This window comes from Cherax quadricarinatus, chromosome 8, assembly GCF_038502225.1.
Source record: "Cherax quadricarinatus isolate ZL_2023a chromosome 8, ASM3850222v1, whole genome shotgun sequence".
NCBI classification, from domain to species: domain Eukaryota; kingdom Metazoa; phylum Arthropoda; class Malacostraca; order Decapoda; family Parastacidae; genus Cherax; species Cherax quadricarinatus.
This window is the reverse complement of record NC_091299.1, coordinates 42,709,313-42,728,898: the sequence shown is the minus strand read 5'-3', so window position 1 is coordinate 42,728,898 and position 19,586 is coordinate 42,709,313. Positions and strand designations below refer to the sequence as shown.

General features: G+C 39.3%; 1 protein-coding gene across 2 annotated transcripts in view; it reads right to left on the bottom strand.

The window, feature by feature from the left end:
* The window catches only part of FucT6 (alpha-(1,6)-fucosyltransferase 8), a 628,228-nt gene that overhangs the window by 50,850 nt on the left and 557,792 nt on the right, over positions 1 to 19,586 (bottom strand). For both annotated transcript variants that reach the window (XM_070083038.1, XM_070083039.1), the window contains exon 8: positions 4,749 to 4,986. In XM_070083038.1, the coding sequence (XP_069939139.1) occupies positions 4,749 to 4,986 (238 nt within the window). The remainder of the gene's footprint in view (positions 1 to 4,748; positions 4,987 to 19,586) is intronic.

The window sequence follows — 19,586 nt, the reverse complement described above, 5'->3', positions numbered from 1 at the left end:
ACTCACTATACGGCTCCCCCACCTGACTTTCTAATATGGTCACCACGCCCCACCCGGTTTGTTTACATTCTCTGTGAGATCCGTAAGCATTAAGTCTCTCCATTATGTCTGGAAACTCCAAAATTTCAAGTGTTTTTAAAAGTTATTTCATATTTTATATATACTCTGATAATTATACTTATGTATACCTGTACCAAAATAAACTTACATACTGTGCTGGCATGCAGGTACACATTAAAATCAGTAAGAGTCTCTTATATCTTGAGACGTCATATTAGTAATGATAATAATAATCACTGAGTCTCATTAAATGTCGTATATTACGTTAATATACACATTTTCATTAATCCATCCATGATATTTTTTCAAAATTATATAATAAACACGATGCATAACATATAAAGATGATAAATACACCCCACAGTAGAATAAATAAACATAAAGTGAGAAGTGATGGCAAGAATAACAATTTCTCTAGTCTAACATAAGAAAAAATGTGTTACTGGGGGTAACTGTAGAAAATTATTCCTTTCGTATGTATGTAAGTTTATTCAGGTATACACAAATACAGCTACATAGATTACCATACATAACAGCATTTGTGTAGAGAACCTAGGATAACCCAAAAAAGTCAGACAGAGTGACTTATTTCCATTGCCTTCACTCAGAGCGTCATTTCTTCTAAAAATGGTGTTACATGAGAATGGAAGTGTTATTCTTTATTTATTCTACTGTATCAATGTAGAGACAACTTGTACACAAACCAGACGTGTACACTTTGTTTGTTTACAAAACTTACGTTCGCCTGGTTTGTTTACATAACTCTGCGCTTGTCCTCCCTCATGTACTCATTCTCTCTCTCTCTCTCATTTATTCGTTTTATCTTGTTTACTCACCCTTGACCCTACATTAAGACAACAAATATTTTAAGGTAAGTAATGAGTGAACTGTATATGCATTTTATCACTCTGGGATGCTTAAATGTCATAGAATAGTATGTGTGGGTGGAATGGCCTGGTATTGTAGCCTGGCTGACTACCATACATACCACACTTGATTTCTTACAATAAATACTACTCATCTCACCCTAGATTAAGACTATAAATATTTTAAGGTAAGTAATGAGTGCACTATGTGTGTAATTTACTTATTTATTGTTTTTTGATGCCTAGTTCTATTGCTAACTTAATATATGTTAGTGTAAACTTGTTATCTAGTATTTGTATGCATTTATAAGGGAAAAAAGGGTGTTCTACTTTACAGCAATTTCCGCTTTACGGCAGTAGCCTGGAACCTAACCTGCCATATAAGTGGGGCCCTACTGTATATATATATACACACACCTCTCTGGGTTTTCTTTTATTTCCTTACTAGTTCTTGTTCTTGTTTATTTCTTCTTATTTCCATGGGGAAATGGATCAAAAATTTTCCTCCATAAGCCATGCCTGTAGTAAGAGGCGACTAAAATGCCGGAAGCAAGAGGCTAATAACCCCTTGGCATACGGCCAGTTTGCTGAAAAAAAAAATGTGTACTCTTGTCAGATTAATTGCAATGATTTTTAATCAATTTCTAATGGGAAGTCACATGAGGTGGCTAAAATAATGGGAGCAAGGGGGCTAGTAACCCTTATACATGTATTATTATTTAATAAATGTATGGAAGAGGGTAAGGTACCTAGGGATTGGCAGAGAGCATGCATAGTTCCTTTGTATAAAGGCAAAGGGGATAAAAGAGAGTGCAAAAATTATAGGGGGATAAGTCTGTTGAGTATACCTGGCAAAGTGTATGGTAGAGTTATTATTGAAAGAATTAAGAGTAAGACGGAGAATAGGATAGCAGATGAACAAGGAGGCTTTAGGAAAGGTAGGGGGTGTGTGGACCAGGTGTTTACAGTGAAACATGTAAGTGAACAGTATTTAGATAAGGCTAAAGAGGTCTTTGTGGCATTTATGGATTTGGAAAAGGTGTATGACAGGGTGGATAGGGGGGCAATTTGGCAGATGTTGCAGGTGTATGGTGTAGGAGGTAGGTTACTGAAAGCAGTGAAGAGTTTTTACGAGGATAGTGAGGCTCAAGTTAGAGTATGTAGGAAAGAGGGAAATTATTTCCCAGTAAAAGTAGGCCTTAGACAAGGATGTGTGATGTCACCGTGGTTGTTTAATATATTTATAGATGGGGTTGTAAGAGAAGTAAATGCGAGGGTCTTGGCAAGAGGCGTGGAGTTAAAAGATAAAGAATCACACATAAAGTGGGAGTTGTCACAGTTGCTCTTTGCTGATGACACTGTGCTCTTGGGAGATTCTGAAGAGAAGTTGCAGAGATTGGTGGATGAATTTGGTAGGGTATGCAAAAGAAGAAAATTGAAAGTGAATACAGGAAAGAGTAAGGTTATGAGGATAACAAAAAGATTAGGTGATGAAAGATTGGATATCAGATTGGAGGGAGAGAGTATGGAGGAGGTGAATGTATTCAGATATTTGGGAGTGGACGTGTCAGCGGATGGGTCTATGAAAGATGAGGTGAATCATAGAATTGATGAGGGGAAAAGGGTGAGTGGTGCACTTAGGAGTCTGTGGAGACAAAGAACTTTGTCCTTGGAGGCAAAGAGGGGAAGGTATGAGAGTATAGTTTTACCAACGCTCTTATATGGGTGTGAAGCATGGGTGATGAATGTTGCAGCGAGGAGAAGGCTGGAGGCAGTGGAGATGTCATGTCTGAGAGCAATGTGTGGTGTGAATATAATGCAGAGAATTCGTAGTTTGGAAGTTAGGAGGAGGTGCGGGATTACCAAAACTGTTGTCCAGAGGGCTGAGGAAGGGTTGTTGAGGTGGTTCGGACATGTAGAGAGAATGGAGCGAAACAGAATGACTTCAAGAGTGCATCAGTCTGTAGTGGAAGGAAGGCGGGGTAGGGGTCGGCCTAGGAAAGGTTGGAGGGACAGGGTAAAGGAGGTTTTGTGTGCGAGGGGCTTGGACTTCCAGCAGGCATGCGTGAGCGTGTTTGATAGGAGTGAATGGTGACAAATGGGTTTTAATACTTGACGTGCTGTTGGAGTGTGAGCAAAGTAACATTTATGAAGGGATTCAGGGAAACCGGCAGGCTGGACTTGAGTCCTGGAGATGGGAAGTACAGTGCCTGCACTCTGAAGGAGGGGTGTTAATGTTGCAGTTTAAAAACTGTAGTGTAAAGCACCCTTCTGGCAAGACAGTGATGGAGAGAATGATGGTGAAAGTTTTTCTTTTTCGGGCCACCCTGCCTTGGTGGGAATCGGCCAGTGTGATAATAAAAAAATAAAAAATAAAAAATAAAAACTTTTATAATAGTCTTTTTCAGGTTGCCCTATCTTGATGGGAGATTGCCGGTTTGTTTAAAAGACATTTAACCAAGTTATCAACTAACAAGATTTCATGTCTATATTACATTATGAATGATACTGTTGAAGAAATGTGTACTGAACTCAATTTATATGTTGAGACATTAATCCTACCTATAGGTGCTCATTTTCCTCTGTGTTGGATAATGTGATATCTCACTCACAATTTGAAGGTAATACGGAGGCAAACCAAGTTGAAATTATAAAGCTTATTTCATAAGAGAAAATTTTGTCTGGCTGTGAAAGTAGCATCTCTGTCTCACAACAAGCAGACAGAGGAGTTTGCCTCCCACACCTTGCACTGAATGGCCCACTTGGGTTTAGTGATTCACATAAATATTATTATTTTGAGGGAGGGAGAGAGGAAGGAAGGAACCAAAGAAGATGTGTAGAATTAAACTGAATATGAGCCAAATATTTTTTTATTTGGGGTGAGACTTAAAAAGGTTACTCCACTGTTCTACCACCATTTATGAGAGGTTTTTAGTTTCCTTTTTTCACCTCTTCCTTAGTTCATAACCATGGCCTCACATTCTCCTCGTTTACTGAAAAGTTAAATTTAAATGAAGGAGAGAAGGAAGAAAATCTAAACATTAAGGAGAAATGTTGAACTTAGGAACATGCTCCCTCAAGAGGTGCCTTGATCCAAAGAATTAGCCCTGTTCTCCCTTTCCCTGGATTATACCTGACTGCCTCTCAAGTGATGTGTGACCCCTACAAGTTAATCACTTTCCTTTAATTTTTTTTTCAACAAACCGGCCATATCCCACCAAGGCAGGGTGGCCCAAAAAGAAAAACGGAAGTTTCTCTTTTTAAATTTAGTAATTTATGCAGAAGGGGTTACTAGGCCCTTGCTCCCGGCATTTTAGTCGCCTCTTACAACATGCATGGCTTACGGAGGAAGAATTCTGTTCCACTTCCCCATGGAGATAAGAGGAAATAAACAAGAATAAGAACTAGAAAGAAAATAGAAGAAAACCCAGAGGGGTGTGTATATATATATACTTGTACATGTATGTGTAGTGTGACCTAAGTGTAAGCAGAAGCAGCAAGACGTACCTGAAATCTTGCATGTTTGAGACAGAAAAAAGACACCAGCAATCCTACCATCATGTAAAACAACTACAGGTTTGTGTTTTACACTCACTTGGCAGGACGGTAGTACCTCCCTGGGCAGTTGCTGTCTACCAACCTACTACCTAGGTTTCCTTTAAATATAATAATAATTTGCCACACTAATGAAGTTGAAAACTCTTATCACATCAATGGCTTTAAAAGCAAATCAATAATAATCATATACTATTTATTAAAACAGACCTAACATAGCATTTATACCACAGAGCATTTAACATTACCTTAACTCTTTCTACTTACCCAACAATGGGTTTCTGAAATCCAAGGGTTTCTGCCATGCTGTCTAGCATTTCCTGGGTTTTTGGCTGCAACCTGAGCATGTATTTCAGAAACTGTCCTACCCACCAGGCAGCTGGATCTCCATGCAGTCTTGTTAAACGTTCAGAAATGTCTCTAGGAATTGCCAAGGGAAGATATGGAGGCCGTTGAGATAACGTGTCAATGATGGGGAGATCCACAACCTGAGTTTCATTTGAGCCTAGAGAAGCAGTGATAAGAAAGTGTCATGAAAGAATTAAAAACACAGTTCCACTGCAAAAAATATTAGCCTGGCTGCTACAACACGATTAACAAACTTTACTCTCAGACTACGTAACTTTATCACAACTACACAAAGTTAGCAGGTTCTTTAATAATTATCAATTAATAATATCATTTGTTCTAGATACAGGTCTGCCATCACAAATCCGGCATCACTGGGACCTGTAGTGTGCTGGATTACCGGGTTTGCCGAATTACAGAGTGGTTAGGTTAGAATGCACTTAATAAAATTAACCAACTTGACTTAAACAGGAAAGTTCATTGAACATCGGCAAAAATCTAACATTTTCGCTACTCTGAGCTCAATTTCAAGATACTTTTCATCGTGAAACCAATTAAAATCATATCTATTTCTGTAATATATCTTCCATTCTATCAAATGAGACCAAAAAAACGAGAATACAACCATAAAAACCATACAAAAATATACCACAAAGAGGCGGCTAATGGCTGAGAAGTGAACTCCCTTATTTATTGTCGTTTTTTTTTTTCATTTTTGGTGTACGTTAAGAAGCACCTTTTCATCATACACTGCCCAAGTTTCAATAAGATAGCCCAACAAACAACTGAGAATAAAAATATTTACCAAAAATCATATATGGCAAGTCCAAGCCAGGTACTGGAAATAAGTCACTTTGTCTGACTTTTATGGGTTATCCTAGGTTCTCTATACATACGCTGCTATGTATGATAATCTATGTAACTGTATTTGTGTATACCTGAATAAACTTACTTCTATTCTGTCGACTGAGTACAAAAAACTGCCCATTCACCTATTTCAACTACCCAATAAAGTGGTCAGAAATTGGCAATTTGGCCAATTTCACACAAATTTCAACAGATGCCAATTTCAAAGCAGGGTCTAGAATAAACAATGCAGACATTTCTGGCACTAAAATAACATTTTTCTCTGTTCATTAGTCACAGCTCTAGGTCCCTCTTATATTACTCTTGCTTACCATTTGGAATTTTTGTTCACACAAAAAAATAGAAGAGTTACTGTTATGGAGACTACTGCATTTTTGTAATAATTGTATAAATAATGCCAACCCATTCTTGACTGTGTATTGGAATTTGGACTGGCAGGCACTCATGTATTAGACAGTGACGTCATTTGTTTACTCTTGAACATCACTAAAGAATAGAACATTTCCGCTACTTTGAACTCAATTTCAAGGTACGTACTTTTCTTCTTGAAAGCAATCAAAATCATATCTATTTCTGTATTATATCTTACATTCTATAAAATGAGACCAAAAAATGAGAATGCAATCATAAAAACCATACGAAAATATACCGTTATGGGGCCACTAATGGCTGAGAAGTGAACTCCCTTATTAATCATCTGATTTCTTTCATTTTTGGTGTACGTTAAGAAGCATCTTTCCATCATACATTGCCCAAGTTTTAACCCCTTGACTGTCGCAACCCCCAATCCTGAGGTGTCTCCTGGTGTCGCAAAATTTAAAAAAAAAAAAAAATTATTTTTTATGAAATGATAGAGAATCTTTTCCCGATTGTAATGATACAAAAAAAAAAAACGAAATTTGATGGAAAACTGATGGAATTATGCTCTCGCGAAGTTAGTGACCTCGGTGATATTTACAAATCAGCAATTTTGCCCACTTTGAGCCCTATTTTCGGCTAATTCCGTTGTTCCTGTCGGCCAAACTCATAGCTATTTCTTTAGAACTCTATTTTTTCAATCGATTGAGTACAAGAAACTGCCCATTTACCGATTTCAACTACCCAATAATGAGGTCAGAAATTTGCAATTTGGCCAATTTCACGAAAATAAAAAAATATGACAATTTCAAAATAAGGTCCAGAATGAACAATGCATACATTCCTGGCTCTAAAATAACATATTCTTTGTTCATCAGTCATGTCTCCAGGCCCCTCTGATATTACTCTTGCTTTCTATTTTGAATTTTTTTTCAAACAAAAAATAGAAGACTTACTATTATGCAGACTACTGCAATACTGTAATAATTGTATAAATAACATCAACCCATTCATGACTGCATATTAGAATGGATAGTTGGACATTTATTGGAAAATGACATCATTTGTTTACTTTTGAACATTGGCAAAAATCAAACATTTCCCATACTTTGAGCTCCATTTCAAAGTTCTTTTTATAGGAAAATCAATCAAAATCACCTCTATTTCTATAATATGTTTTCCATTCTATCAAATGAGATCAAGAAAACGAGAATACAACCATAAATACTATACGAAAATAGACCACAAAGTCGGCATTTCAATTAAAAAAAATGGTCGGAGTTTTTTTTTTCTCATTATGCACTGTGTGCTCCAGGATTTTTTTTATATGGTGCACACTGACCACACAGACCCATTCTCTCACATGAGGGCCTACCAGCTTTCTCCTGCTTGATATGAAGCCATTAGAATTTATGAGTATATATACGTCAAACACGGTACCTCGTAAGACATATATATACGGCCGTGACAGTCAAAGGGTTAATAAGATAGCCCAACAAACAACTGAGAGAATTAAAAATAATAATAATAATAATAATAATAATACATGTAATAATAATAATATCTTTATTTACTACAAGTACATGTACATGGTATACAGGCCTAGCTGACATCAGTGACATACTACTATATAGAAAGACCCTTGTTATGTTAAGAATTTCAGGCTAATTAGGTCAGTGTCCCAGGATAAGACCCACACCAGTCCACTAACACCCAGGTACCCATTTACTGATGGGTGAACATAGACAACAGGCGTAAAGAAATACGCCCAATGTTTCTGCCCTGGCTGAGAATCAAATATTTACCAAAAATCATATATGGCTAGCCCAAGCCAAGTACTAGAAATAAGCCACTTTGACTTTTTTGGGTTATCCTAGGTTCTCTACACATATGCTGCTATGTGTGATAATCTATGTAGAGAAAATAGCTTTTTTGCTTCAGTTTTATGGTGCAGTACGAGTGTATATCACAGTTAGTCATGTGCTATACTCCGTTTTCTCTAATATAAGCCCCCAAGACTGGGATAGGACAATGGTACTTGTAACCCATATCCTCTTCATACATCCGTCGAACTGTTCAGAATTATGCCAAATACTAATCATTCTGGAGTATTTAACGTGTTTTTATGTTATTTATATTGTTTATTATGTCATATTAGATCAATTATGATAGGCAAATAAGCTGTAGTGTTGATATTAGTGTAATAATAAAGCATATTCCCTTGCATCATGAGACTGAGCTCATGGCAACCAACAGTGGTTTCAAAGCCACCTTATCTTTAATGGATAATGTACTGTGCAGGTGCTTTACACAACTAAATTTAAAAAAGAAATACTTTAATTTTTCTTTTTAGGTCACCCTGCCTTGGTGGGATATGGCTAGTCTGTTGAAAAAAATATATTGTTTGTATCTAGGGACATACAGGTGAATGTGTTTTGAAGACAGTTCCTCTTTATTCTGTGGTTTCCTCCTCTATCATATTCATCTGCCAATACTCCCAAGTGTGCATATACATTTACTTTGTCAATGCTTTTTACTTTCCAGTCTGGTTGCTGATCTTTCATTCCCAATACCTTCATATATTTTTATGACTTTCTTTTTTCAAAATTCACTATCAACTTGCTTCCTTTACACATCCTTTCAAGCTCCTCCACTAACTACAGAGTTTTCATAAGATGCAAATATCTTCTTGATAACTAGTCCAACAGAGAAAGTGGTTTAAATTTATTTAATTTATAATTCTCTTACTAAAATAAAAGTCTAAATAAGAGAGAATTCTCAAATGCAATTAATGAAAAAAAAACTCTGGATTTTCCCCAAGAGAAAATGTCAATTTTTTAAATTTTTTAATTTCTCATAATTTGAATATTCATTATTCTAAATATGATAAATTATCAATGAAATCACAAAACAAGTGATTTTGAATCAATAACAGAACTGCAGCTTAGCAAGGACTCAATCCTGTGTTCCCATGCCCAGCCCAATGTGAACTGAACAAAGTAAGCATCACTCGATCCACTGGACTACCATCCATGGGCATGGGAACATAGGATCAAATCTTGACCAAGCTGCAGTTCTGTTAATGATAAATTATGTAAATAAATTTTTTTTTTTTTATTTCATCAGCTGTAAGAAAACACCACTGCAGCACCATCATGCACTAGCTAGCTTTCAAAATGGGCACATACTCTGCAGTACAATGTTGGTCAATGGAAATGCAATATCCCCACTCCATTCCAAGATGAGGGTGATGTATATCCTGACCTTCAAGTGTGGCTAACAAGTTTCCCATGAATCTCTTTGTAGATATTACCTTGCAGTGTACCTTCTCAGTGCCCTTTAAAAAATATTCTTCTGAAATGGCAGAGAATCTTTTTCTGAAAGTAATGACACCAAAAGTATGATATCTGATGGAAACTTGTGGAATTACACAGGCACAAAATTAGCGGAGTGGCAATTTCACTCACACTGAGTCCTATTTTAAGCCAATTACTTTGTTCCATTTCACCAAATTCTTAGCTATTTCACTAGTATGCCTTCTGTTCTCTTGATTGAGCAAAATAAACTATTTAACCCTTTGAGGGTCCGTGCCATAGATCTATGGCTATATGTTGAGGGGTCCAAACCGTAGATCTACGCCAAAATTTTAGCGGCGTCAAATTTAGCGCGAGAAGGCTGGTAGGCCTACATCTGAGAGAATGGGTCTGCGTGGTGTGTGTGCGCCATAAACAAAAATTCTAGGCGCCCGCATAGCAATGTGGGAATGCTGCCTCAGTTACCCTTGTTCACCATGCCTTGTTGCAAGGCAGCTCTCACTCCAAGGCAAATGGGACTCTCCTCTTCCTGTCTGATAGTTCTGACTCTGATGGAAGTGGAAATGAAGACGAATTCTATGGCTTTGATCAATTAGTGATCGAAAGGAATGACCAGGATATCGAAAATAGTGCAGAAAATCCTGACAATCTTCAACCTTCTACCTCTGGTGTGGGCACATCTCAGTTACGTTCAGTTGTGCCTCGTCGCAAGAGAAAACTAATATTTTCACGTGGCCAGGCCTCAGACTTCAGTAATGACAATGATAGTAACGTGAATTGTGATTTTATTGCTCTTGACGATCATTTGAGTAGTGATAGTGAGGAATCACATTCACCAGTGAAGCGTCAATATATACACCGCCGCATACGCTCGGGTAGTGTTCCCTATGCAGTGCCCCGAGGACAGAGTACATCCTGGAGTACATCCCGTGGCCCTACACCAAGAATAGACAGTGAAAGTGAGGATGATGTGGCTACACTTGGAATGGATAGACCACAGGCATCAGTAGGTGGTGGTAGTGGTGATGGTAGTGCCACGGCCATGCGTGACTCACCAGCCCAGGCTGGGACCCACGCCGCTGACTCCTCAGCTTAAGGACAAAGTGGAGCATCAGCCACCAGCCCACCACAACTACAACTGCCACCACAACCTGCTTATGATGTCCAGTATCCACCAGCAAACTGTATCTGGGATTGGCAGCAAAATCCCAATTTTGTTCCCAAGCTCCACCACTTTGATGACTCTCAAAGTGGAATTCTACCAACTTGTCCCCTTGGAAACACTGCAAATGAACTGGAATTTTTTGAACTATTCTTTGACCAGCCCTTGATGGAAATTATTGTCAAGGAAAGTAACAAGACAGTACAGTGGACCCCCGGTTAACGATATTTTTTCACTCCAGAAGTATGTTCAGGTGCCAGTACTGACCGAATTTGTTCCCATAAGGAATATTGTGAAGTAGATTAGTCCATTTCAGACCCCCAAACATACACGTACAAACGCACTTACATAAATACACTTACATAATAGGTCGCATTCGGAGGTAATCGTTATGTGGGGGTCCACTGTATTTTGAGCACACCATTGCAAATACAGTGGACCCCCGCATACCGTTGACATCACATAACGTTTAATCCGCATACCGATACATTTTATCGCTAAAATTTTGCCTCGCATACCGCTTAAAAACCCGCTCACCGCTGTTCGTCCGAGACGCGTCCAATGTGCGCCTTAACCAGCCTCACATGTTCCACCGGTGGCATTGTTTACCAGCCAGCCTCCGCGGTAGCATCCAAGCATACAATCGTAACATTTCGTATTATTACAGTGTTTTTGGTGATTTTATCTGGAAAATAAGTGACCATGGGCCCCAAGAAAGCTTCTAGTGCCAACCCTACAGCAATAAGGGTGAGAATTACTATAGAGATGAAGAAAAAGATCATTGATAAGTATGAAAGTGGAGTGCGTGTCTCCGAGCTGGCCAGGTTGTATAATGAACCCCAATCAACCATCGCTACTATTGGTGGTACAGCTGCTGCTGCTGCTGCACTGTCAGCTGCTGCTGCTGCTGTAGCATCGTCTGCTGCTGCTGTAGCATCGTCTGCTGCTGCTGTAGCATCGTCTGCTGCTGCTGTAGCACTGTCAGCTGCTGCTGCTGCTGTAGCATCGTCTGCTGCTGCTGTAGCATCGTCTGCTGCTGCTGTAGCACTGTCAGCTGCTGCTGCTGCTGTAGCATCGTCTGCTGCTGCTGTAGCACTGTCAGCTGCTGCTGCTGCTGTAGCATCGTCTGCTGCTGCTGTAGCATCGTCTGCTGCTGCTGTAGCATCGTCTGCTGCTGCTGTAGCACTGTCAGCTGCTGCTGCTGCTGTAGCATCGTCTGCTGCTGCTGTAGCACTGTTGTTGGTGTGGCTTATTGAGAATATACCAAGAAACAATTAACCCCTGAGGATTTTCCACCCAGGATAACCCAAAAAAGTCAGTGTCATCGAAGACTGTCTAACTTGTTTCCATTGGGGTCCTTAATCTTGTCTCCCAGGATGCAACCCACACCAGTCGACTAACACCCAGGTGAACAGGGAAAAATGCCTGGAACTAGTGCTCATATTGGTGAATTTAAAGCCAGCAAAGGTTGGTTTGAGAGATTTAAGAATCGTAGTGACATACACAGTGTGATAAGGCCTGTTCTGGAAGAAAATGCCAAACAGGACCTACAGTACTCAGGAGGAAAAGGCACTCCCAGGACACAGTGTCTCATCAGTCATTGCTGCATCTTCAATAAAGGTAAGTGTCATTTATTCTTCATTTAGTAGACTAGTACATGCACAATATATACTGTGCATGTACTACTCTACTATTGTGCATGTATCCTTCTCTTTGTGTGTAGGAAAATGTATATTTCATGTGGTAAAAATTTTTTTTTCATACTTTTGGGTGTCTTGCACGGATTAATTTGATTTCCATTATTTCTTATGGGGAAAATTCATTCGCATACCGTTTATTTCGCATACCAATGAGCCCTCTTGCACGGATTAAAATCGGTATGCGGGGGTCCACTGTACGATCATATCACCACAGTCAAGACTACACAGGTGGAAAGAGACAACTGTTGCAGAAATGTATTTGCTTTTTGCAACAATAATGCTTATGCCTCATGTCTATAAGCATAATATAAAATCATACTGGTCCACAGATCAGCTAATTTGTACCCCAGCCTTCAGTGAAATCATCCCAGTGAACAGGTTTATCTTACTGTTACGTATGTTGCACTTCTCTGACAAAACCAGGCCGGACAGAAGTGACAGGTTACACAAGATTAGAAATGTTTTTATGTATCTGAAACAAAAGTTCAACATGTACTTTTATCCATTCAAGAATCTTGTAATTGACGAGTCTTTGATTTTGTTCAAAGGTAGACTGTCGTTCAAGCAGTATATACCGAGCAAGAGGAAACGCTTTTGTATAAAACTGTTTGTACTCTGTAACTGTGACAGTGGCCTGGTATTGGATATTATTGTATACACGGGAAGTAAAACATTGAAAGATATCAGGATGTTATTGGGTATCTCAGGTGACGTAATGAGAAGCATGATGGGACCTTATCTTTTTAAGGGACATACATTTTTTTTTTTTTTATTAACACACTGGCCGATTCCCACCAAGGCAGGGTGGCCCGAAAAAGAAAAACTTTCACCATCATTCACTTCATCACTGTCTTGCCAGAAGGGTGCTTTACACAACAGTTTTTCAACTGCAACATTAACACCCCTCCTTCAGAGTGCAGGCACTGTACTTCCCATCTCCAGAACTCAAGTCCAGCCTGCCAGTTTCCCTGAATCCCTTCATAAATGTTATGTTGCTCACACTCCAACAGCATGTCAAGTATTAAAAACCATTTGTCTCCATTCACTCCTATCAAACATGCTCACGCATGCCTGCTGGAAGTCCAAGCCCCTCACACACAAAACCTCCTTTACCCCCTCCCTCCAACCTTTCCTAGGCCGACCCCTACCCCGCCTTCCTTCCACTACAGACTGATACACTCTTGAAGTCATTCTGTTTCGCTCCATTCTCTCTACATGTCCGAACCACCTCAACAACCCTTCCTCAGCCCTCTGGACAACAGTTTTGGTAAGCCCGCACCTCCTCCTAACTTCCAAACTACGAATTCTCTGCATTATATCCACACCACAAATTGCCCTCAGACGTGACATCTCCACTGCCTCCAGCCTTCTCCTCGCTGCAACATTCATCACCCATGCTTCACACCCATATAAGAGCGTTGGTAAAACTATACTCTCATACATTACCCTCTTTGCCTCCAAGGAAAAGGTTCTTTGTCTCCACAGACTCCTAAGTGCACTGCTCACCCTTTTCCCCTCATCAATTCTGTGATTCACCTCATCTTTCATAGACCCATCTACTGACACGTCCTCTCCCAAATATCTGAATACATTCACCTCCTCCATACTCTCTCCCTCCAATCTGATATCCAATCTTTCATCACCTAATCTTTTTATCCTCATAACCTTACTCTTTCCTGTATTCACTTTTAATTTTCTTCTTTTGCATACCCTACCAAATTCATCCACCAACCTCTGCAACTTCAGAATCTCCCAAGAGCACAGTGTCATCAGCAAAGAGCAACTGTGACAACTCCCACTTTATGTGTGATTCTTTATCTTTTAACTCCACGCCTCTTGCCAAGACCCTCGCATTTACTTCTCTTACAACCCCATCTATAAATATATTAAACAACCACGGTGACATCACACATCCTTGTCTAAGGCGTACTTTTACTGGGAAATAATCTCCCTCTTTCCTACATACTCTAACTTGAGCTTCACTATCCTCGTAAAAACTCTTCACTGCTTTCAGTAACCTACCTCCTACACCATACACCTGCAACATCTGCCACATTGCCCCCTATCCACCCTGTCATATGCCTTTCCCAAATCCATAAATGCTACAAAAACCTCTTTAGCCTTATCTAAATACTGTTCACTTATATGTTTCACTGTAAACACCTGGTCCATATACCCCCTACCTTTCCTAAAGCCTCCTTGTTCATCTGCTATCCTATTCTCCATCTTACTCTTAATTCTTTCAATAATAACTCTACCATACACTTTACCAGGTATACTCAACAGACTTTATTTTTTTTTTTTTTTTCAACAAGTCGGTCGTCTCCCACCGAGGCAGGGTGACCCAAAAAAGAAAGAAAATCCCCAAAAAGAAAATACTTTCATCATCATTCAACACTTTCACCACACTCACACATAATCACTGTTTTTGCAGAGGTGCTCATAATACAACAGCTTAGAAGCATATACGTATAAAGATACACAACATATCCCTCCAAACTGCCAATATCCCAAACCCCTCCTTTAAAGTGCAGGCATTGTACTTCCCATTTCCAGGCCTCAAGTCCGACTATATGAAAATAACCGGTTTCCCTGAATCCCTTCACTAAATATTACCCTGCTCACACTCCAACTGATCGTCAGGTCCCAAGTACTATTCGTCTCCATTCACTCCTATCTAACACGCTCACGCACGCTTGCTGGAAGTCCAAGCCCCTTGCCCACAAAACCTCCTTTACCCCCTCTCTCCAACCCTTTTGAGGACGACCCCTTCCTCGCCTTCCTTCCCCTATAGATTTATATGCTTTCCATGTCATTCTACTTTGATCCATTCTCTCTAAATGACCAAACCACCTCAACAACCCCTCTTCTGCCCTCTGACTAATACTTTTATTAACTCCACACATTTTCCTAATTTCCACACTCCTAATTTTCTGCATAATATTTACACCACACATTGCCCTTAGACAGGACATCTCCACTGCCTCCAACCGTCTCCTCGCTGCTGCATTTACCACCCAAGCTTCACACCCATATAAGAGTGTTGGTACTACTATACTTTCATACATTCCCTTCTTTGCCTCCATAGATAACGTTTTTGACTCCACATATACCTCAATGCACCACTCACCTTTTTTCCCTCATCAATTCTATGATTAACCTCATCCTTCATAAATCCATCCGCCGACATGTCAACTCCCAAGTATCTGAAAACATTTACTTCTTCCATACTCCTCCTCCCCAATTTCATATCCAATTTTTCTTTATCTAAACCATTTGATACCCTCATCACCTTACTCTTTTCTATGTTCACTTTCAACTTTCTACCTTTACACACATCACTTATCCCCCTATAATTTTTGCACTCTCTTTTGTCCCCTTTGCCTTTATACAAAGGAACTATGCATGCTCTCTGCCAATCCCTAGGTACCTTACCCTCTTCCATACATTTATTAAATAATTGCACCAACCACTCCAAAACTATATCCCCACCTGCTTTTAACATTTTTATCTTTATCCCATTATATACTGATAACTGGTACACAAGCCCTTTACTCTGTGATTTCTTGCGAGTGAACATGACAGATACGTGTGGCACAGTGCATTCTAATCATAAACATATGCCCAAGTTCAACACAGGTGCTCATAGTGGTGAGGTGCAGGTGTTTACTGCCAATGACATCATGGCATTATGGTGGCATGACAAACGAGATGTCACATTGTTGACAACCATTAACCCTAACAAAATGCAAGACAGTGGCAAAACTGATAGAGTGACTAATGAACATATTCGAAAACCAGTGACAGTGATTGATTATACACAAAATATGCGCTTGGTTGACAAATGTGACATGCAGACTGGCTTTGTTGACTGTGTTCGTAAGAGTTACAAGTGGTACATGAAACTTTTCTTCCATCTCATGGACATTTCAATGCTCAATGCATATAATATGCACAAAATGAAGACTGGCAACAGACCACCGTATGGTGAATTTTGTTTGTCTGTTGTCAGACAACTTATAATGAAGTACCAGGTAACAACACCTGCTATACAAAACCATCCTCGAACTCCTTAGGAAATACCCAAGCATTTGAGGAGGGAAGGTGATCACTTCATAATACAGCTTCCTGCAACTAAGAAGAAATTTGCTTAGAAGAGATGTGTTGTCTGTGCACAAACAAAACGACAGCAACAAAGACGTAGACACTCAGTTTATGTGCAAGGAATGTAAGGTGCCTCTGTGCATGATACCTCATTTCAAGGAGTTCCACAAGCTCCAGCAGTTCTAAAAACATGTCCAGTGACTGTACATATGTAAATAGAACATTAGTATTATACAACATTTGTGCATGTTTATTGTAGTAAACAAAAGTGGTAAACAATATTATAATTCTCCGTGAGCTCTGTGATCTCCATGTCCCTCCATTATATCTGGAAACTTTCCAAAATTTCAAGTATTTTGAAGTTATTTCATGTTTTACATATACAGCCTCTCCTCACTTAATGATGGAGTTCCATTCCTAAGACCACGTCAGTAAACGAATTCATCACTAAACAGAGAGCATACTATAATGGTAATAGGTTTGTGTCAATCATCTTTGATAAGAACATAAGAACATAAGAAAGGAGGAACACTGCAGGAGGCCTGTTGGCCCATACTAGGCAGGTCCTTTACAATTCATCCCACTAACAAAACATTTGCCCAACCCAATTTTCAATGCCACCCAAGAAATAAGCTCTGATGTGAAAGTCCCACTCAAATCCAACCCCTCCCACTCATGTACTTATCCAACCTAAATTTGAAACTACCCAAAGTCCTAGCCTCAATAACCCAACTAGGTAGACTGTTCCACTCATCAACTACCCTATTTCCAAACCAATACTTTCCTATGTCCTTTCTAAATCTAAACTTATCTAATTTAAATCCATTACTGTGGGTTCTCTCTTGGAGAGACATCCTCAAGACCTTATTAATATCCCCTTTATTAATACCTATCTTCCACTTATACACTTCGATCAGGTCTCCCCTCATTCTTCGTCTAACAAGTGAATGTAACTTAAGAGTCTTCAATCTTTCTTCATAAGGAAGATTTCTAATGCTATGTATTAATTTAGTCATCCTACGCTGAATGTTTTCTAACGAATTTATGTCCATTCTGTAATATGGAGACCAGAACTGAGCTGCATAATCTAGGTGAGGCCTTACTAATGATGTATAAAGCTGCAGTATGACCTCTGGACTTCTGTTGCTTACACTTCTTGATATAAATCCCAGTAATTTATTTGCCTTATTAAGTATGCTTAGGCATTGCTGTCTTGGTTTAAGGTTGCTGCTCACCATAACCCCCAAGTCCTTTTCAACTAAAATGCCGGGAACAATGGGCTAGTAACCCCTTTTCCTGTAAAGATTACTAAAAAGAATAATAAGAAGAAAATTGTCAAAGTGGGAAGTCTGAATGTGCGTGGATGTTGTGCAAATGATAAGAAAGAGATGATTGTGGATGTTATGAATGAGAAGAAACTGGATGTCCTGGCTTTAAGTGAAACAAAGCTGAAGGGGGTGGGAGAGTTTCAATGGAGAGGAATAAATGGGATTAGGTCAGGGGTTTCAAATAGAGTTAGAGCTAAAGAAGGAGTAGCAATAATGTTGAAGGATAAGCTATGGCAGGAAAAGAGGGACTACAAATGTAAAAATTCAAGGATTATGTGGAGTAAAATAAAGATTGGATGTGAAAAGTGGGTTATAGTAAGCGTGTATGCACCTGGAGAAGAGAGAAGTGTAGAGGAGAGACAGAGATTCTGGGAAATGTTGAGTGAATGCGTGGGGAGTTTTGAATCAAGTGTGAGAGTAATGGTGGTTGGGGATTTCAATGCTAAAGTGGGTTAAAATGTTATGGAGGGAGTAGTAGGTAAATTTGGGGTGCCAGGGGTAAATGTAAATGGGGAGCCTTTAATTGAGCTATGTGTAGAAAGAAATTTGGTAATAAGTAATACATATTTTATGAAAAAGAGGATAAATAAATACACAAGGTATGATGTAGCACGTAATGAAAGTAGTTTGTTAGATTATGTATTGGTGGATAAAAGGTTAATGGGTAGGCTCCAGGATGTACATGTTTATAGAGGGGCAACTGATATATCGGATCATTATTTAGTTGTAGCTACAGTTAGAGTAAGAGGTAGATGGGAAAAGAGGAAGGTGGCAACAACAAGTAAGAGGGAGGTGAAAGTGTATAAACTAAGGGAGGAGGAAGTTCGGGCGAGATATAAGCGACTATTGGCAGAAAGGTGGGCTAGTGAAAAGATGAGTAGTGGGGAGGTTGAAGAGGGTTGGAATAGTTTTAAAAATGCAGTGTTAGAATGTGGGGCAGAAGTTTGTGGTTATAGGAGGGTGCGGGCAGGAGGAAAGAGGAGTGATTGGTGGAATGATGAAGTAAAGGGTGTGATAAAAGAGAAAAAGGTAGCTTACGAGAGGTTTTTACAAAGCAGAAGTGTTATAAGAAGAGCAGAGTATATGGAGAGTAAAAGAAAGGTGAAGAGAGTGGTGAGAGAGTGCAAAAGGAGAGCAGATGAAAGAGTGGGAGAGGCACTGTCAAGAAATTTTAATGAAAATAAGAAAAAATTTTGGAGTGAGTTAAACAAGTTAAGAAAGCCTAGGGAAAGTATGGATTTGTCAGTTAAAAACAAAGTAGGGGAGTTAGTAAATGGGGAGAGGGAGGTATTAGGTAGATGGCGAGAATATTTTGAGGAACTTTTAAATGTTGAGGAAGAAAGGGAGGCGGTAATTTCATGCACTGGCCAGGGAGGTATACCATCTTTTAGGAGTGAAGAAGAGCAGAATGTAAGTGTGGTGGAGGTACGTGAGGCATTACGTAGAATGAAAGGGGGTAAAGCAGCTGGAACTGATGGGATCATGACAGAAATGTTAAAAGCAGGGGGGGATATAGTGTTGGAGTGGTTGGTACTTTTGTTTAATAAATGTATGAAAGAGGGGAAGGTACCTAGGGATTGGCGGAGAGCATGTATAGTCCCTTTATATAAAGGGAAAGGGGACAAAAGAGACTGTAAAAATTATAGAGGAATAAGTTTACTGAGTATACCAGGAAAAATATACAGTAGGGTTATAATTGAAAGAATTAGAGGTAAGACAGAATGTAGAATTGCGGATGGGCAAGGAGGTTTCAGAGTGGGTAGGGGATGTGTAGATCAAGTGTTTACGTTGAAGCATATATGTGAACAGTATTTAGATAAAGGTAGGGAAGTTTTTATTGCATTTATGGATTTAGAAAAGGCATATGATAGAGTAGATAGAGGACCAATGTGGCAGATGTTGCAAGTACAGGAAGGCCCCACTTA